At 36.4% G+C, this 22,500-nt stretch overlaps 1 protein-coding gene across 1 annotated transcript in view; it reads right to left on the bottom strand.

Annotated features, from left to right (window-relative positions):
• Positions 1–22,500, bottom strand: part of RGMA (repulsive guidance molecule BMP co-receptor a) — a 51,860-nt gene that overhangs the window by 1,848 nt on the left and 27,512 nt on the right. The window contains exons 3-4 of the mRNA XM_053717626.1: positions 11,182–11,696; positions 1–218 (exon numbers count right to left, since the gene is read on the bottom strand). The exon at positions 1–218 is cut by the window's left edge and continues 1,848 nt beyond it. Coding sequence (XP_053573601.1) covers positions 1–218; positions 11,182–11,696 — 733 coding nt within the window. The remainder of the gene's footprint in view (positions 219–11,181; positions 11,697–22,500) is intronic.

Raw genomic sequence — 22,500 nt, 5'->3', positions numbered from 1 at the left:
CGCCCAACCTGCCGGACAACAATTGTAGTACCGATGTACTTGGCCTGGATCTCTATGTGCTGTCCAGCCACTTTTTCAATGATTTTCAAGCTATTTGCTCCACTTTTATCACCTCCATTTTTTGAACCATCGACAAATGCTGCAGGTAACTCATCCATCTCAGCTTGGTATACCTTCTGATCTACGCATTCTTGAAAATTTTTGAAGATAATAGTGATCTGGAAGAAAAAAATAAATAAATAAATATATAAATAAAATACATTTTATATAAAAAAGGTTGTATTTAACAAATGTCAGAGATACCTATGAAAAAAAGCAATCACATCTTACTTTAAAACAATATAGGTATATTTTTGTAGTAACAGTATTATAAAAATAGCACTTTGTTTTTATAAAATGAACAAAAACTTTCAGTCATCTACTAAAACAAAAGAAACCGTAAATTATTAATAATAATATAGAATTAATGTCCCAACTGCACCTACATCATAGGTTTGCCATTACTATAAAGCAATGATTGTTAGTTGTACAAAATGGTTTGCCTTTGTGAAAATAGTTTTCATGCTATTCTGTTATAATGCAAAATACTGAAGATAGATTGCAAGCTCTAATTTACTAATGCTAGATTTGTAGCTCATCAAAATTGTAAAATGTGTAAGTTTAAATGAACTGATAACAGTTCTTGCCAATATGTAATTATTGCATCAGATTAACTGTGGGATCTAGATTAGCCATAAGCAAAATGATTTGACAAGTTGGTAAACATACATTTTCACTATGATTTATGCCATCAGAATTTTTCTGCATGCTACTACACGCTTTCACCTATGAGAAGATATATGTACAGTATGTCTCAAAAGGTCTAACTAGTTCCACAAGATACTGATTAATTAGTGGAAGATTTAAAGCTATTAGCTATATGCTTCCTGCATATATCAAAACAGGCTGAGACACAACCAAGAAAAGGCACAGTTTAGCCCCTGTGTCTATTAAAGCACATTAAAGGGACAGTACAAAGTAAAATTGTGTTTCCCTTAATGTATTTCCAATGACTTGTTATACCAGCTGCAGAGTATAAAATGTATGTGAAATGGCATTTTCAGGTTTATTTGTGAATATTAAATTCATAGTTTTGTGCTTTGAAACCACAGCCTATTGAAATGGGTTGATCTTGCAGGTAAAACTAGATCTCATTATGTTATCACTTTGTGTACAAACACTTGCTTCTTTATCTTGTGTGTTTGTAAACTAGACCCCAATACTTAGAGAGAACAATGGAAAATTATAATTTTATTAGTTATCTCTTCTACCCCCTACCGGGAGCGTAATTTCTTCTGCTGGCTGTGTTTACATAGCCTGTCATTAAAAGGACCACTCAATGCATTAGAATTGCATCATTAACAAGTGCATAATAAAAAGACAACGATTTAACACCTACTCTGAATTTTAAACAAGCAGTAGATTTTTTTCTGATGAATTTATTTTTTCTCCCATTTTCCGCCCCCCCCCCATCCTGTGACAGACATCAGCCAATCACAGACTAGTATACGTATAACCTGTGAACATGCTCAGTTCCCTAGAAAGTGTGTATATAAACAAGATTGTGCAAAATTTCATAATGGAACTAAATTTGAAAGAGTCTTTAACCCCTTAACGATGCGTGTCGTACAGGGTACGTTGCACACAACCAATCTTAAAAGACCAGCGACGTACCCTGTACGACATTAGGGGTTTAAAGCGGCTGGAAGCGATCATGCTTGCTTCCAGCCGCTTTCCGGTTATTGCAGTGATGCCTCTATATTGAGGCATCCTGCAATAACACCCCTTGGCCATCCGATGCAGAGAGAGCCACTCTGTGGCCCTCTCTGCACCGGACATCGATGGCCGGTATCGTTTGTGGGTGGCGGCCATCGGTGATGTGGAGGGGGCGGGATCGTGGGCGGGGATGTCAGGGGGCACGCACGGACCCACACGCGTGCACGGGGAGGGAGCAGGTGGGAACCGCTACACTACAGAGAAAGTTGGTAACAAATTTTTAAAAAGAAAGGAATAAAAATTAAAAAAAAAAAAAAAAAAAAAAAAAAAAAGGATCAGGCAGGTGGTGGGGGTTGGTCTGTGTGTGGGGGGGAAGCTACACTACAGAAAAAAAAACCGGAAAAAAATACTTTTTTTTGCAAACTGGGTACTGGCAGACAGCTGCCAGTACCCAAGATGGCCGCTAATAAGGCAGATGGGGAGGGTTAGAGAGCTGTTTTGGGGGGGGATCAGGGAGGTTGGAGGCTAAGGGAGGATGCTACACCACAGCATATGTAAATATGCTAAAAAAAATAAAAAAAAAATGTAAAAACCTTTTATTTTAGTACTGGCAGACTGTTTGGGAGGGATCAGGGGGTCTGATGTGTCAGGTGGGAGGCTGATCTCTACACTAAAGCTAAAATTAACCCTGCAAGCTCCCTATAAACTACCTAATTAACCCCTTCACTGCTAGTCATAATACACGTGTGATGCGCAGCAGCATTTAGCGGCCTTCTAATTACCAGAAAACAACGCCAAAGTCATATATGTCTGCTATTTCTGAACAAAGGGGATCCCAGAGAAGCATTTACAACCATTTGTGCCATAATTACACAAGCTGTTTGTAAATAATTTCAGAGAGAAACCTAAAATTGCGAAAAAATTTAAGTTTTTTTAAATTTGATCGCATTTGGCGGTGAAATGGTGGCATTAAATATACCAAAATGGGCCTAGATCAATACTTTGGGTTGTCTACTACACTACACTTAAGCTAAAATTAACTCTACAAGCTCCCTACATGCTCTCTAATTAACCCCTTCACTGCTGGGCATAAAACACGTGTGGTGCGCAGTGGCATTTAGCAGCCTTCTAATTACCAAAAAGCAACACCAAAGCCATATAAGTCTGCTATTTCTGAACAAAGGGGATCCCAGAGAAGCATTTACAACCATTTATGCCATAATTGCATAAGTTGTTTGTAAATAATTTCTGTGAGAAACCTAAAGTTTGTGAAAAAGTGAACAATTTTTTTTTATTTGATCGCATTTGGCGGTGAAATGGTGGCATGAAATATACCAAAATGGGCCTAGATCAATACTTTGGGATGTCTTCTAAAAAATATATATACATGTCAAGGGATATTCAGGTATTCCTGACAGAAATCAGGGTTCCAATGTAACTAGTGCTCATTTTGAAAAAAAGTGGTTTTGAAATAGCAAAGTGCTTCTTGTATTTATTTCCCTATAACTTGCAAAAAAAGCAAAGAACATGTTAACATTGGGTATTTCTAAACTCAGGACAAAATTTAGAAACTATTTAGCATGGTTGTTTTTTGGTGGTTGTAGATGTGTAACAGATTTTGGGGGTCAAAGTTAGAAAAAGTGTGTTTTTTTTCCATTTTTTCCTCATATTTTATAATATTTTTAATAATAAATTATAAGATATAATGAAAATAATGGTATCTTTAGAAAGTCCATTTAGTGGCGAGAAAAATGGTATATGTGTGGGTACAGTAAATGAGTAAGAGGAAAAACATAATTTATGTAAGAACTTACCTGATAAATTCATTTCTTTCATATTAGCAAGAGTCCATGAGCTAGTGACGTATGGGATATACATTCCTACCAGGAGGGGCAAAGTTTCCCAAACCTTAAAATGCCTATAAATACACCCCTCACCACACCCACAATTCAGTTTAACGAATAGCCAAGAAGTGGGGTGATAAGAAAAAAGTGCGAAAGCATATAAAATAAGGAATTGGAATAATTGTGCTTTATACAAAAAAATCATAACCACCACAAAAAAAGGGCGGGCCTCATGGACTCTTGCTAATATGAAAGAAATGAATTTATCAGGTAAGTTCTTACATAAATTATGTTTTCTTTCATGTAATTAGCAAGAGTCCATGAGCTAGTGACGTATGGGATAATGACTACCCAAGATGTGGATCTTTCCACACAAGAGTCACTAGAGAGGGAGGGATAAAATAAAGACAGCCAATTCCTGCTGAAAATAATCCACACCCAAAATAAAGTTTAATGAAAAAACATAAGCAGAAGATTCAAACTGAAAACGCTGCCTGAAGTACTTTTCTACCAAAAACTGCTTCAGAAGAAGAAAATACAACAAAATGGTAGAATTTGGTAAAAGTATGCAAAGAGGACCAAGTTGCCGCTTTGCAAATCTGATCAACCGAAGCTTCATTCCTAAACGCCCAGGAAGTAGAAACTGACCTAGTAGAATGAGCTGTAATCCTATGAGGTGGAGTCTTACCCGACTCAACATAGGCAAGATGAATTAAAGATTTCAACCAAGATGCCAAAGAAATGGCAGAAGTTTTCTGGCCTTTCTAAAACCGGAAAAGATAACAAATAAACTTGAAGTCTTTCGGAAAGACTTAGTAGCTTCAACATAATATTTCAAAGCTCTAATAACATCCAAAGAATGCAACGATTTCTCCTTAGAATTCTTAGGATTAAGACATAATGAAGGAACCACAATGTCTCTACTAATGTTGTTGGAATTCACAACTTAGGTAAAAATTCAAAAGAAGTTCGCAACACCGCCTTATCCTGATGAAAAATCAGAAAAGGAGACTCACAAGAAAGAGCAGATAATTCAGAAACTCTTCTGGCAGAAGAGATGGCCAAAAGGAACAACACTTTCCAAGAAAGTAATTTAATATCCAATGAATGCATAGGTTCAAATGGAGGAGCTTGAAAAGCCCCCAGAACCAAATACAAACTCCAAGGAGGAGAAATTGACTTAATGACAGGCTTTATACGAACCAAAGCTTGTACAAAACAATGAATATCAGGAAGAATAGCAATCTGTCTGTGAAAAAGAACAGAAAGAGCAGAGATTTGACCTTTCAAGGAACTTGCGGACAAACCCTTATCTAAACCATCCTGAAGAAACTGTAATATTCTCGGTATTCTAAAAGAATGCCAAGAAAAATGATGAGAAAGACACCAAGAAATATAAGTCTTCCAGACTCTATAATATATCTCTCTGGATACAGATTTACGAGCCTGTAACATAGTATTAATCACAGAGTCAGAGAAACCTCTTTGACCAAGAATCAAGCGTTCAATCTCCATACCTTTAAATTTAAGGATTTCAGATCCTGATGGAAAAAAGGACCTTGAGACAAAAGGTCTGGTCTTAACGGAAGAGTCCACGGTTGGCAAGAGGCCATCCGGACAAGATCCGCATACCAAAACCTGTGAGGCCATGCCGGAGCTACCAGCAGAACAAACGAGCATTCCTTCAGAATCTTGGAGATTACTCTTGGAAGAAGAACTAGAGGCGGAAAGATATAGGCAGGATGATACTTCCAAGGAAGTGATAATGCATCCACTGCCTCCGCCTGAGGATCCCGGGATCTGGACAGATACCTGGGAAGTTTCTTGTTTAGATGAGAAGCCATCAGATCTATTTCTGGAAGTTCCCACATTTGAACAATCTGAAGAAATACCTCTGGGTGAAGAGACCATTCGCCCGGATGCAACGTTTGGCGACTGAGATAATCCGCTTTCCAATTGTCCATACCTGGGATATGAACCGCAGAGATTAGACAGGAGCTGGATTCCGCCCAAACCAAAATTCGAGATACTTCTTTCATAGCCAGAGGACTGTGAGTCCCTCCTTGATGATTGATGTATGCCACAGTTGTGACATTGTCTATCTGAAAACAAATGAACAACTCTCTCTTGAGAAGAGGCCAAGACTGAAGAGCTCTGAAAATTGCACGGAGTTCCAAAATATTGATCGGAAATCTCACCTCCTGAGATTCCCAAACCCCTTGTGCCGTCAGATACCCCCACACAGCTCCCCAACCTGTAAGACTTGCATCTGTTGAGATTATAGTCCAGGTCGGAAGAACAAAGAAGCCCCCTGAACTAAACGATGGTGATCTGTCCACCATGTCAGAGAGTGTTGTAAAATCGGTTTAAAGATATTAATTGAGATATCTTTGAGTAATCCCTGCACCATTGGTTCAGCATACAGAGCTGAAGAGGTCGCATGTGAAAACGAGCAAAGGAGATCGCATCTGATGCGGCAGTCCTAAGACCCAACATTTCCATGCATAAGGCTACCAAAGGGAATGATTGTGACTGAAGGTTTTGACAAGCTGATATCAATGTTAAACTTCTCTTGTCTGACAAGGACAGAGTCATAGACACTGAATTTATCTAGAAACCTAAAAAGGTTACCCTTGTCTGAGGAATCAATGAACTGAATGGTAAATTGATCCTCCAACCATGAATTTGAAGAAACAACACAAGTCGATTCGTATGAGATTCTTCGAAAATGAGAAGACTGAGCAAGTACCAAGATATCGTCCAAATAAGGAAATACCAAAACCCTATTCTCTGATTACAGAAAAAAGGGGCACCGAGAACCTTTGAAAAAAATTCTTGGAACTGAGGCTAGGCCAAACGGTAGAGCCACAAAACTGGTAATGCTTGTCTAAAAAGAGAATCTCAGACACTAAAAGTGATCTGGATGAATCGGAATATGCAGATACACATCCTGTAAATCTATTGTAGACATATAATGCCCTTGCTAAACAAAAGGCAGGATAGTCCTACAGTAACCATCTTGAATGTTGGTATCCTAACATAACGATTCAATAATGACAGATCCGGAACTGGTCTGAAGGAATTGACCTTCTTTGGTACAAATGAAGAGATAAAATAAAACCCCAGCCCCTGTTCCAGAACTGGAACTGGCATAAATACTCCAGCCAACTCTAGATCTGAAACACATTACAGAAATGCTGAGCCTTTGCTGTGTTAACTGGGACACGGGAAAGAAAATAATCTCTTAGCAGGAGGCCTTAACTTGAAGCCAATTCTGTACCTTTCTGAAACAATGTTTCTGAAACCAGAGATTAAGAACGGAATTGATCCAAATTTCTTTGAAGAAAACGTAATCTGCCCCATACCAGCTGAGCTGGAATAAGGGCCGCACCTTCATAGGTACTTAGGAGCTGGCTATAGGTTTCTATAAGGCTTGGATATATTCCAAACTGGAAATAGTTTCCAAACTGATACCGCTCCTGAGGATGAAGGATCAGGCTTTTGTTCCTTGTGAGGAAAGGAACTAAAATGATTATTTACCCTGGAAAGAAAGGGAAAGCAAAGATGACTTAGAAGACATGTCAGCATTCCAAGTTTAATCCATAAAGCTTCTCTAGCTAAAATAGCTAGAGACATATACCTGACATCAACTCTAATGATATCAAAAGATGGTATCACCAATAAAATTATTAGCATGTTATAGAATAATAATAATGCTATAAAATTATGATCTGTTACTTGTTGCGCTAAAGCTTCTAATCAAAAAGTTGAAGCTGCAGCAACATCCGCTAAAAATATAGCAGGTCTAAGAAGATTACCTGAACATAAGTAAGCTTTTCTTAGAAAGGATTCAATTTTCCTATCTAAAGGATCCTTAAATGAAGTACTATCTGCCGTAGGAATAGTAGTACATTAGCAGGAGTAGAGATAGCCCCATAACCTTAGGGATTTTTGTCTCAAAAAACTCTAATCTGTCAGATGGCACAGGATATAATTTGCTTAAACGTCTAGAAGGAGTAAATAAATTACCCAAATTATTCCATTCCCTGGAAATTACTTCAGAAATAGCATCAGGGAGATAAAACACTTCTGGAATAACTACAGGAGATTTAAAAACCTTATTTAAACGTTTACATTTAGAATCAAGAGGACCAGAATCCTCTATTTCTAATGCAAATAACACTTCTTTAAGTAAAGAACGAATAAATTCCATCTTGAACAAATACAAAGATTTATCAGCATCAACCTCTGAGACAGAAACCTCTGAACCAGAAGAACCATTATCAGTATCAGAATGATGATGTTCATTTAAAAATTCATCTGAAAAAAGAGAAGTTTTAAAAGACTTTTATATATACTAGAAGGAGAAATAACAGACATAGCCTTCTTAATGGATTTAAAAAATAAAATCTCTTATGTTTATCAGGAACACTCTGAAAATTAGATGTTGACGGAACAGCAACAGGTAATGTAACAGTACTAAAGGAAATTTTATCTGCATTAATAAGTTTGACATGACATGCAATACAAATAACAGCTGGAGAAACAGATACCAAAAGTTTATAGCAGATACACTTAGCTTGGTAGCTCCAGCACTGTGCAGTGATTTTCCTGAAGTAACTTCTGACTCAGTTGCAACGTGGAACATCTTGCAATATGTAAAAGAAAAAAAAAACAACATATAAAGCAAAATTGATCAAATTCCTTAAATGACAGTTTCAGGAATGGGAAAAAATGCCAAAGAACAAGCTTCTAGCAACCAGAAGCAATAAAAAATGAGACTTAAATAATGTGGAGACAAAAGTGACGCCCATATTTTTTCGCGCCAAATAAGACGCCCACATTATTTGGCGCCTAAATGCTTTTTGGCGCCAAAAATGACGCCACATCCGGAACGCCGACATTTTTGGCGCAAAATAACGTCAAAGAATGACGCAACTTCCGGCGACACGTATGATGCCGGAAACGGAAATAGAATTTTTGTGCCAAAAAAGTCCGCGCCAAGAATGACGCAATAAAATGAAGCATTTTCAGCCCCCGCGAGCCTAACAGCCCACAGGGAAAAAGTCAAATTTTAAGGTAAAAAATGTTAAATTAAAATGCATTATCCCAAATATGAAACTGACTGTCTGAAAAATAAGGAAAGTTGAACATTCTGAGTCAAGGCAAATAAATGTTTGAATACATATATTTAGAACTTTATAAACAAAGTGCCCAACCATAGCTAGGAGTGTCACAGAAAATAAGACTTACTTACCCCAGGACACTCATCTACATATAGCAGATAGCCAAACCAGTACTGAAACGAGAATCAGCAGAGGTAATGGTATATATAAGAGTATATCGTCGATCTGAAAAGGGAGGTAAGAGATGAATCTCTACGACCGATAACAGAGAACCTATGAAATAGACCCCTTAGAAGGAGATCACTGCATTCAAATAGGCAATACTCTCCTCACATCCCTCTGACATTCACTGCACGCTGAGAGGAAAACCGGGCTCCAACTTGCTGCGGAGCGCATATCAACGTAGAATCTAGCACAAACTTACTTCACCACCTCCATCGGAGGCAAAGTTTGTAAAACTGAATTGTGGGTGTGGTGAGGGGTGTATTTATAGGCATTTTAAGGTTTGGGAAACTTTGCCCCTCCTGGTAGGAATGTATATCCCATACGTCACTAGCTCATGGACTCTTGCTAATTACATGAAAGAAATTACAGCTAAACACAAACACAGCAGAAATGTAAAAATAGCCCTGGTCCTGAAGGGAAAGAAATTGAAAAATGGCCTTGGTCCTTAAGGGGTTAAACTGCATGTTCTATCTGAATCATAAAAGTTTATTTTGACTTGAGTGTCCCTTTAACTTCGACTTAAGTCCAAAAACTTTCAGTATAGGTGGGGATTACCACAGACTAAGCCAGCTATTTCAAATCCCAAAATAAGGGTAAACAAGCTGCTTGTAAACAATTTAATACACTCCAGCAGGCAAAATAGATCATTTGGAACAAATTAAAAGCTGAGAAAAATTTGGGGTAAACTGTCCATTTAAATAAAAGGCAGAGAAAAAAACAGATTAGTTAAAAACACTTTTTTTGTAAGTCAGCATATTCTTATTTGTCTTGATTTATTTCATAATGAGTATTAAAGCATCACAAGATGTTCTTTATGTTTCCTAGAAGTCTGTCACAAACCACGATAAATAATTATTTGTAGCCATGCAGAAAATGTACATATTTTAAGATGTCAGATCCATATGTTAGCCTACAAAAATTATTTTCACATTGTAGGTTCATAGTGAAAAAAATGGTAAGGTATAATGTATTCATCTTCACATAATCTAGGTGTGAGCATGTGGAAAATAATAATGCTCTTCTCTCAAGATCTTATGGATTCTCTTCCCAGTAAAACAAGTGACATAAATACAACTGCTGGAGTCAATGAATTCATTGGTAAACTGGCTTTTGCATTTTGCCCACTGAAAAATGATTACAAAATAGTGTTTATTTACTTTTACAAAACTGTAACAAAATGAATAACAGAAAGTATTTTAGAGGTTACTGTCAAATGAATAACTTATACAAGTGTGTTGAAAATGTCTAATCAGTAAGCAATGTGTTTCAGTACTGAAGGGTCTAAGAAGTGATATTGGCATGAGAGAAAGTTCACACAATGAGACCTGAAACCACTGAAAAAGTATGAGGTACATTTCAGACCTTATTTTTTTTCAAATACTACTTCCTATCTTGTAAACAAACATTCTAATGAACGGTAATTACTCAACTCAAGATATTAGCTTTAGAGTTAAAAACTAGGGTAGGTATTATAGCTGTGAGGTGATAATATAAATATATATATATATATATATATATATATATATATATATATATATATATATATATATATATATATATACACACATACACACACACACACAGTATATATATATAGCCTGGAGTAATTATTGCTTTTTTTCCTCCCAAGCCTAGAAACATTTTTGTGGATTCTATCACTTGTCTTTGATCCTGTGACAGTCTAGACAAAATTAAAACTTTCGTGATGCAGATAGGGTATGCAATTTAAAAAAATAAATTCCAATTTACTTTTGTCATTAAATTTGCTTTGTTCTCTTGGTATTCTTTGTTGAAACTAAACCTAGGTAGGCTAATTTCTAAGTCATTGAAGACTGCCTCTTATTTCAGTGCACATTCATCTGTGCCATTTAGACAACATTGTGCTCACTCCAGTAGAGCTATTTGTGAGTAAGAACTGATTGGCTAAAATGGAAGTCTGTCAAAAGAACTGAAATAAGGGGCAGCCTGCAGAGACTTAGATACAAGGTAATCACATAGGTTAAACGTGTCTTAAGAAAACCGTGTTGGTTATGCAAAACTGGGTAATGGGTAATAAAGGAATTGTCTTTCTTTCTAAACAATAACAATTCTGGAGTAGACTGTCCCTTTAACAAAACAAAACATCTAAATCACAGAAAAAACTTATACTTTTTCTATCAGAATGAATTCTAGTCATACTTCTCTTCATCCTTGTACTCTATTAGCCATTAGCTCACATTCACAAAATTTACCTTGCTTGTAGCTGTTGCAGTTGATCCTGGAAGCACTGGGGTGTTAGTGACCTGCACATTCAAGTAATTATTGTCTACGAGAGGCCATGCTCCTTGTATTTTACAGGTTTGGAAAATGTCTGTAAACGTCCTTAGGTGCGGATCCCCAAAGAGACCGCAGTGAGTAAAATTTGGGGGTGCAGAATGTCGGTGGAAACTCTTCTCATAATGGCAAATCTCTGGGCTATCTGACCTCTCCTGACTGTCTCCCTGAGGCAGAGTTCGGAGACGTGGCTGTGAAGTTGGACCATCCTTTGAGCAGTTGTGCTGGGTCATGAGATCATCAATGCCATGGACAGCAGAATGGTAAGCCAGATCGCCTCGGCATGTGCGCGCAGTACGGCGAGTGCAGTGTGCGTAGGCTCTTAGTGCTGTGCAAAACTCCACTGGGTCCTCAGCTCCAGTGTGATGGTGGGAGTTGGAGGTCGCTGCCCAGAAGTCAGAGTTACACTTCAGAATCCTGCAGGATGAGCTCACTATGGGAAACAAAACCGATGATTAGTACAAAATACTAATCTCAGTCATTCAACAGCTGTAATACAATTTTCAGTTAACAATATATATGAACACAAGTATTCTACAAAGCTGAAAATCAGGTAAATGAAATGCTTTAGACAGAGCATATTTTTTATGGTCTGGTAGATATAGACTAATACATTACATATTTGTATTTACATAATTAAGTATATATATTTCTTCTTCATTTTCTACCGTAAAAAATATATTTCAATTTCATTCACTTGATAAGCTCTATGTAAACTTATGTAGGTACTGTATTTAATACACAGTTTTTTATATACTCTTATGTATTCATGACACAAGAAATTTACGAAAACAAGTTAATTAAAAATAAATCTGATGCTCTGCAAGTTTTATATTCAGACAAACAAAGATGAAATGATCCTTAAAAGTTAAAAACAATTATTTTGACTGATCCCTTTAAACATTTTAGTAATCTTGCTAGTCGATTTATATGAGAAATTTCACATTAGGCTTCCAAGTAAAATAAATAAATAAAAAACCCCAACAGAAATGGCACATAACGGCAAGATCTACAATAAAAGATAGGTTTATTGGATCATGCAAAGTACAAGGAGACCATGTGAGTTTTCTGCTATCACAGAGTATCACATACCAGGCAGTAAAACAGTACGCAGGCTGAAACTGCTTTGCTAATCCTGACACCAGCCCCCACACCCACATGGCAACCACAATTTATTTGATGTTTATGAGATACAGATGTTTATGAGATACATACTTGTGAAAAGAAAAAGGAGGAGGGGTAAAAACATGGTTCTATTCATTGCTGTATAAAAGCTATATAAAACATTCACAAGACACTTTAGGCAATTCTTTGTGGGTATCCATTTATTTTTTTAACCCATGCAAAGTAACAAAATCCTGATATGTAAATGTGCCATAGATGAATTATTTGAGTTAACATATTTAGAGAATAATGATGTTTTATACTTTGTATTGTATAGGACAGTGCTTCTCAATAGGACATTGTTTTTAAGACAAGTTGGGAGCGATTTTCTGTTCTACTACATGGCTTAAAGGGATAGAAAGGTCAAAATTGAAAATGTGCATGGGTGCATAACAAATTTATACTTCCATTAGCAAAAAGATTTTACTAAAGACTTATTACTGTTTTTCTGCAAAATACATACATATGCTGCGAGGATGTGTGCACCAGCATTAAAACGCCACAAGGTCTCTGACAAGGTGTGGTGTTTGAATGCTGGTGCACGTGACTTCAAACCATATGTGTGTATGTGCTCATGCACATTTCAATTTTGACCTATCACTTTAACAAATCCTGGGAGCAACGCTGCTAAACAATCCTTCAGTTTGAAAAAAGTTAACACAATACAAATTTAGAGTAAGAAAATCAGTAAATTTAAGAGATGGAAAGAGAGAGAAATAAGGAAGAACAAAAAGTAACCTAATTGAACTACCCCCCACTACACAGAGAACTTGAGGGACAGGTGTGAAGAACGGGTCTCTTCTTTAAGCCCTGTCTAGACTTCCCTCAGTCTGGGGACCACTAACCCTTATGCATTTGGAGTATAACACATGGGATATTTCAAAATCTTTTTTTTTTAGCTTAAAGAAAAAGTAAACACTGTGCACATACATATCACTGTGCTCCCGGATATATAATTCTGTATGGCTAATAAAATTGACTTGCTCTAGCCTTTATATACTGTATATAAGGGGAATAAAAAAAAAAACATTTTTTATTTTGTTTGAAGATGCCGCACATTCAGATATTTGAGTGGAAAGTTGCATTAAATTTTGTTTTACATAACTAATAAAGAGAACGTATACAGTATATCTGGGGCTATTGTGTTTTTCTTGGGAATGCCAATCCAGTAGTATAGGATCAAATGAGAAAATCCTGCTGGTCATTTTAGATGTATCATTGCAATATTGTGTGTTAGAATCATTAGTATTTATATAACAGTTTAGTTGCATTTCCAATTTTTTTCTCTTACCTTGTGTATATTACCATAAAGTGCACTTAAAAGTGTTGAAACAGAAATCACATTTATAAAATATTTATTATAAATACCAACATAAGTATAATGTAAAAATATCATACAGATACTTCGTCTTCTTTGTATGTTTAAAGTGATGGTAAATTCTAGCGTTTGTGAAAAGCTAGGATTTACCAGTAGAACAAATAAAGGGAACTTTCATTCATGAAGTATAAAATACTTTATGCTGAAAGTTCCTTTATTTGTTGGAAGCGTTCACCACACTGAGCTCCTCAGGCAGCCTACAGCAGAACGCTATTTTGCTGTGAGGTTACGTTTCTACCTCTAGGCTAATAGCGTGCTAGCTATCCGGCATTGCTGGCCCGCACGGCTATTGGCCAAGAGCTAGAAACGTCACCTCACAGCAAAATAGTGTTCTGTCGTGGGCTGCCTGAAGAGCTCAGCGCAGTGAACGCTTCAGACAAATAAAGGAACTTTCAGCATGAAGTATTTTATACTACATGACTGAAAGTCCTCTTTATTTCTTCCACTGGTAAATCCTAGCATTTCACAAATGCTAGAATTTACCATCACTTAAAAACAATGTATAGGTAAGAAATATATTAAATATTCTTAAAATAAATATATTGTGTTATTTTATCAGGGTGTTTAAATCACTTGTATTTTTGTTGGGAGGTGAAAGTTCTGTTAAAGGGACAGTCAAGTCCAAAAAAAACTTCCATGATTCAAATAGGGCATGTAATTTTAAACAACTTTCCAATGTACTTTTATCACCAATTATGCTTTGTTCTCTTGGTATTCTTAGTTGAAAGCTAAACCTAGGAGGTTCATATGTGAATTTCTTAGACCTTGAAGGCCGCCTCTAATCTAAATACATTTTGACAGTTTTTCACCACTAGAGGGCATTAGTTTGTGTTTCATATAGATAACATTGAGCTCATGCATGTGAATTTACCGAGGAGTGAGCACTGATTGGCTAAAATGCAAGTCTGTCAAAATAACTAAAATAAGGGGGCAGTCTGCAGAGGTTTAGATACAATGTAATTACAGAGGTAAAACATGTATTATCATAACTGTGTTAGTTATGCAAAACTGGGGAATGGGTAATAAAGGGATTATCTATCTTTTAAAACAACAAACATTCTGGTGTTGACTGTCCCTTTAAGTTCAGTAAACCTTGATTTGTGGCTAAGACTAATAAATGTATCTTTAACTTATTTAGGATATATAGTTGTGTCATATTTGTACCCCTCTCCTGCTACATAACGCAGTAATTGAAAAATCTAGGGAACCAAGGAGTTTGGTCTAGTTATTATTTATTCCTGGCTCCTAAAATATTTTCAAAGGCTGATGCATTTCATGTCTGATGAAAGAAACTAAATGTAATTCCAGCCTTGCTAGTTAAAAAAATTACCTTTATTAATCTGCACCAGGGTCCATAGGGATGTTAATAACAACAACACTTTAGACCTTATAATAGGCCCTTAGTCATTTCCTGTCTCCCCACCCAAAAGTTCCATCTAGCAAAAAAACTAAATCTAGCTGATTTGTTTCTGATTTTTGCAATATTTTTGTCCACATCCGTAGTTAAAATATTCTTTTATTTGCACCCACAGATAAATCTGTATGTCAATCAACGGCAGCAACATGCGAAATGTTAATTATTTTTGGAAATTATTTTAGAATATTATATTCTTGTTTTTGCTTTCATTTTTAACCAATAAACCTATTTTGTATGGTCACTTTCACAAAGGAGTTAAGACATGTATTGTTGAAGGAAGGTACATACTATGATAGATTCCCTTCCCCCACTATCTGAATTCTGAAATAAAGTTGGCTGGTTACAGAAGTGTATTCACATCTTCTTTTGGGCTGAGCTGTGAAATATAACCCCAGGGCGATGCAGGACAGCTGCGTTCCCAGGTGAGGCAGAAAAAAACACCCCCATTTCCTCCCACCTCCCTTCCAAAACATCCACACTATTTAAGAGTGTATATTGGCCGCAGGCACAAAAAGTATAGATATGAATGCATCAGTGACGTGTGCATGAGTGTCTGGCAGCTGGTCAAGGCTGTATTTGCCAAAAAAAAAAAAAAAAAAACTTGTTCATGATGTACTCATAATATATAATTTTTGACTCATTGCCTACTAAATGGACTCCAACCAATCATAGAACAGCTTCTAGCAAGACACTACCAGAAATTCTTTGCACCATGTGTGTTAGGTTCAACAGTGGTGGTAACTTAGTTTTAATTAAACACATAAATCATACCTAGGCTCAGGAGCAGAAATGATGGTTGCAGGCTACACACATATGCCTATTGTTATTGGTTCACTAGATGTGTTCAACAAGGTCCAAGTAATGCATTGATGTTCTGGAGCTGATTTCAACTGTGTATAAAGACATAAAAGTGCCATAATAAAGTGTTTTAGCACATTAAAGCATTTATTTTCTTTTTGTACACGTATGTCCGTTTAATCACTTCCATGTGCCTAAAAATAATCATATTTTAGAAATGACACATTTTGCTTGAAAAAAACCCATGAATTATAATTAAAAAACTGGAGTACCTTTTAACAAATCAGATGTCCACCATCCGCCTCCAATTTCATAAATCAGTTTCACTTTGTTGATTGCAAAAGAGCTCATGGACAAGCTCTCTGGAGAAGGGTGGATGAATGATTATAAACACATGCTTGTGCCGCCACATAGCAAGTATGATTTTTACAATTAAAGGGACATAAACATACTGTACAAACATACTATATGTTAAAATATTATCTAATTGACCTATTCCTTGCACATAATTAGGTTTTAAAATTTGAAAAGTGGTTAAACACATAGTTAAATTCCATTCCAGAGCAGCACTGCACTATTGGTCTGTAGCTGAACACATCTGGTGAGCCAATCACAAGAAGCATATGTATGTAGCCACAAGTCATATTTAGCTCTGGAGCAGAAGTGCATTTCTGCTCTTCAGCTGAATTTAAAAAGGGGACACTAAACACTTTTTTACTTTTATTCTTTGTCCCATTCTTACCCTAAAAACACTAAAAAGCTAAATCTGTAAGTTAAGTTTTAAAATGCTGCAAACTGCTTAAACCAACTATTTGATTTGCAGCATTTGCAGGGTACAGAATAACATTTTTTTTTTGCAGATCACTAAACAAAGCACAATTTCACAAAATAATTTAAGGGGAGTTTAATGTCCTTAAAACCATGTTTTAACACGTTTTGTATTTTTTATACAATCCTTATTTGTTTATAGTAAAACCATACTTAAACAATATCCGAAAGGTAAATGAAAAACATTTTCGGGTCGATTTATCAAACTGCAGCGGACAGGGGCGTACACTCGCCCCAGTCCACCACAGCTCGCCTCTGGCGGGCTTAATTCCACGGCCGGAAGTCAGCATTGCACAAGAACGCAATTTTTTGCTCTATGGCAACACAGCCCCCTGCCCGCGCACAGCCAATCCTGCATGGGCAGGAGCCATCAATATCCCCAGTCGGACGAGACCGGGGAGATTTAAATTTGCTACCTTAAGAGTTGGTGAAAGGTTAGGAAAGCAGCGGCCTGATGACCACTGCTTGTTAAAGCCTTTGATAAATCAACCCCTTTATGTGCGCATATTATATATAATCAATTATATAATTCATTTGCAAAATATCTACATAGAAAATGTTTTCAAATCATTAAATAAACCACTTTGTTAGAACAATATGAATAGTTTTGCAAATCAAAAGCACTCTAAATACATTACATGAAACGCTCAGTGAGTATGCTTATGTGATTGATTACGGTCAGTTGGGACTAGCTGTAAATGGCTGAGCACTACTCTAAGCAATCCCTGTGCAGTGTGTAGCTAGGTCATGCAACTTGCAGCATAGTTATAATTGAAAGCATTCCATGCTCGCATATTGTAAAGCAAGGCTCGACAATCCCAGGAACCAGGGAGCCACTGGCTCCTATAATTTGAAGTTTAAATTTAAGAGTGCTGAGGGAAACCAGGTGTGGACTCCCTGTCCAATGCGCTTATAGGGACATGGCTGCACCTCACTTTTGAGTGCCACAGATGGCTGAAACAATAATCTGGGTTGCCATGTTCCTTGTTCAGAGGAGGATTGCCTGGTATTTCAGGCTGGACTGACCTTACTAGGCAGGATCAGGCTGATTTCTACTCTGTGAAAAGTACTATTGGGCAAATAGAGGCTGCTCCCAGTTGGAGAATCGCTATAGAACAAGCTGCTGAGATGTTGTTTGTGCTGTGGCTGAGCGCTTCTCACGTTATGTATATCTTAGAATTTTACCTGTACTCTTCAAATCTATACTCTTCAAATATCTATATAAAAATACCACTGTCTGGCTCCTAAATATTTTTACTGGCTCCTAAATTTTAAACAGATGTGTCTTGACAACAGCAGCTGACAAATCTGTTCTGTAAATCAATACACTAATATAAAAATAAAAAAAAAATAGCTGTTGAAGTTTTAAGTTTTTACAGTTTAAATTAATTGACAGCGCATTTTGAAGTTACAAACTCCTTTTTGTAAAGGCATAAAAAGTGGCTGATTCTACACGGAAATACAACATACAAAACTTTCCACTACAATATTCATGTTGCCACATTAGACACAATAGTGAAGGTATGTTTTATGACCAGTTCACCAACATATGGTCAGGTAATGTAACTTAAAAGTAAATAAATAAAAAAAAAAAATCACAGCTTATATCTCTACCTACTCTATATAAGATGCTGTGCACACATTGAAAAGTACACTCAATAGCACAGTTGTCTAAGACCTGGATGGATCACAAAACCTTCTTGTGTGACTCATGCCTGGCAGTACACCCTGGTATTGTTGGCATCATTAGCCTCAGAACTTTGTTTACTTGGTTTTGACACAGAGCAAAAAAAATGTAAGTGCCAATATATCTTGGCTTGTGGTTGCCAAATCTTTCAACAGTAAAGCCAGGAGATTGAAAAATTAGTTGATCGAAGTGAACACTTTAAAAAAAAAAAAAAAAAAAAAAAAAAAAAAAAAACGTATTCAGGTTCTTTCCAACTTAATTTCCATCACCCATCTTAGATGTGGATTAGAGGGTGCAACCATATTTATCAGTTCAAAAAGCTATCTGCCTTTTTAGATTACCTGCCAATTCCAATGTTATTTTTAAATCTCAAACCTTCAGGTGTAAATACAAATGAGCACAATAAATACACCTATATTTCAATTAAAATAAACACACACACACACTGGTATGTTAAACTGTATTCAGAGGCCAGCTCATAAAACACAACACAAACATTGTTAGCACTGTTCATTGATTTACTAGGTTACCTGCAACTACGGCTGACCTAGAGTTCTAATCTCCTAAAGGATCCGCCATACCTTTCATCTACCGAGTAAGATAATAAAAGAACCCTTTGTTACAGCATTAATCATAATTATTACATTGTAAAACAGTGCTGAATTCATTATGTAAAGCACAGACCTTTGAAACCTTTCTATATTTCCCTCTAGTGCTGCTGTTGTAGGCAGTTTACTCTTGGGAATAATATGTAATATATAAAATGGATATATTTATACTTATCAGGTACATATTTATTATGTTAGGGACATTAATGCAAACTAAGGAAATGCCCTGATGTATTTTATTATTGCAGTATTTCTAGCATATAATTATTGTGTTTAAACTTTGTTAAAATCAGCTGTAGACCAGTAGTTCACTACTAGGAACTAGCTGAAAGCATCTGGCGAGCTAAAGACAAGAGACAAATGTGTATAGTCAATCACCAGCTAGTTCCCAGTAATGCATTGCTGCTCTTGATCAAACTTAGCTATGCTTTCCAACAAAGGATACAAAATGAACAAAGTAAAACTAATAATATATGTTAATTTAAAGTGTTTTAAAATGACATGCGCTACCTGAATCATAATGGTTTAAATTTTGACTTTCACGTCCCTTAAAATTGCAAGGTTTGTAGGTGTTACCTTTGCTTTTGCAGTAAACAACTGCTGTAAGTAAAAAATAGAGTAAAATTCTTTGTTCTCTAATTTAATAGAAGAAAGAAATACATTTGGAGATGCAAACTATACTCAATGTTTCTTTTACGTAGGTTTTAATGCACCATGGCACTTTGGAAAAAATTATTATAAGGGGTAGATTAACCAAATGGCGGGCGGACATGATTCACTGTAGCTAATCATGTCTGCCCGACATCGCTGAATGCCGATAGTGAACTGCTTGTGCAATGCCGCCCCCTGTAGATTTGCGGCCAATAGGCAGGGGGTGTCAATCAACCCGATCGTATCTGATCAGGTTGATTGCTGTCCGACGACCTCAGAATCTTAAGACCGCTGCTTCTTAACTGCTGAAACAGGGGCATCAGGGGCCATTCGGCCCTTGATAAATCGCCCCCTAAGTGTGAACGAGCCATTTTGTTAAAGGGACATAAAACTGCCAAAACAAAATGGTCGTATGCCCTACCTAAACATTAGTGTTATCCGGACTAAGCCCTTGAATAAGCAGTATACTGAGCAAGATTAAAAGGGACATTAAACACTAAATATATTCTATATGCATTATATAGAGGTAATTGCTATCCTCCATCTAGTCATGGCTGCAGCTTCCATTACATTCCACTGCAGTGTAACCCAGATTTCCCAATGGTAGCACTCGTAATTAGAGGTAGGTGCATGAAATATATTAGAATTTAATCAATGTCCCCTTAAAGGGACAAGAAGCCCAATGTTATTCTTTCATTGTTCAGAAAGAGCATGCCATTTTAAACAACTTTTCAATTTACTTCTATTATCCAATGTGTTTTTTTCCTTTGGGATCCTTTGTTAAACAGCATATCTAGGTATGCTCAGAGCTGCTGTCTAGTGGCTGCACATGTATGCCTCATCTTATTGGCTCACCAATGTGCATTGCTGTTTCGTTTAAAATGGTATTCTCTTTCTGAATCATGAAAGAAAATTTTGGGGTTTTATGTCCCTTTCAGTGCTGCCCTAGGTACAGTGCTGAATAATGCAAAAAAGTTTAACAGAAAAAAACAAACAAACAAAAAAAACACCTTACTAGGCTGTGACTCCCGGGATTTATCAAGCTCTATCACACACAATGGCATGATAGAAAATAAAAACCTTTATTTTAACCGGTTTAAGAAAATTCCATGTTATGTTTTTAGCCCTTAATAATATATCACACACACATTATGTGTGTTCATGTTCAATTAATCCTTCCAAAACAAAGATGTTTCACAATGCATTTTTTACAACTCCTCATTATTGGGGGAATCCAGTATGAATCCCATAATGACTACTTTACATTCCTAAAACTAACATATGAAAAAGTGCAAATCATTCCATGTGATTAGCAATCTTAATGACGAACACCTTATTGCTAATAGCAGATTAGCATCTGAATGTTCAAGTAATTCAACTTCTCCACAACGTTGCCAATGGCATTAAAGTTAATTCTACAAATAAATGTTCAAGTAAAAGTTACTTTATGAAACATAGAGGTTTGTGTTGTGGATCCATAACACTATAAATAATTGTATTTTTGTAACATATATTTTGTATCATATTTACTCAAAGTTCAAAGTATTAAAGAATTACATTTTAAGTTTAAAAAAGGCTAGTAATATATGTGAATATATTTCCAGAGGAAGAGCCATCCAGTGACCTTTTTTGAACTGTTAATCAAGCAATCTAACAGAATAATGACCAGATTATTACTGCCCTGTTTGCATAACAAAAAGGTCCCATTAAAACATGTTTGACTATACTCAGAGGGGTGTGAAAGATCAGCTGTGAATAGAGGCACTGGAATGTACCAAGATCACCAAAGCCCAGACACAAGAATAAAGACAATGCAATTTGCCATCAAGAAAGGGCCAACAGACCAATAAATTACCCCATGTGCAAAGGGATTAGATCAGATTTCAGTTTGAGGAGGGGGTTGGGGACAGAGAGTAAAAACCTTAAAGCTCTCATAAAGAGAAAGAGGTTGTTGCATTCACTGTAGTCACATATTTATTATGAGACATATGGTTTGCTCAATTTATCCATGTAGTAAATTGTGCAATCTTCTGTTGTACTGTGCAAAACCAGGTATTTGTGGGTTGCTCTTTCAAACAAATAAATCCAGTTCCGAAAAGAGCTGAATGCCACTACCAGCAGCCATATTCGTTATCCGTTCATACTAATGAATGACATGTACAATATATTGTAAAACAGACTCAAAGGTCATGTACTTTAGATTCACTTTTAATGCAAAAAGGACATGAACTTATTCATTAGAGCATGCATCTGTTGCATTAGTAAGCCCATAAATAAAAAAATGGTTAAAAATATAGGACCCATTCGAAAGATGCAAACGCTGTCTTAATCCTGATTGCGGCCTTAATATATTGCAAAATGGAATTTTACCAATGTATGTAACACCTTTGAAAGAGTTAAAACATATAGCTAGGCTCATGAATGTGATACATACACACTAACTACTTTTTTCATTGGAATGTCCCTTCCCTTCTAATTAATTAGTTGCTTTTGGGGGGGGGGGGGGCAGTGATGGGATGCATCAAGTTTAACACTTCAATCTCATTACAGTAACACACTATAAAAATAAAATATGCATATTTATAACAAAAAACTTGCACTGTTTCTGCATCATCTAGTTGCTCCAATAACCCTCCCACAGACTATTTTATTCTTATTTTTATAGAAGGATTTGACTAATACAGCAAATAAGAAACTAATCACCTG

The sequence above is a fragment of the Bombina bombina genome, chromosome 6, assembly GCF_027579735.1.
Source record: "Bombina bombina isolate aBomBom1 chromosome 6, aBomBom1.pri, whole genome shotgun sequence".
Classification (NCBI taxonomy): domain Eukaryota; kingdom Metazoa; phylum Chordata; class Amphibia; order Anura; family Bombinatoridae; genus Bombina; species Bombina bombina.
The sequence above is the reverse complement of the archived record's forward strand: the minus strand, read 5'-3'. Positions and strand labels throughout refer to the sequence as shown.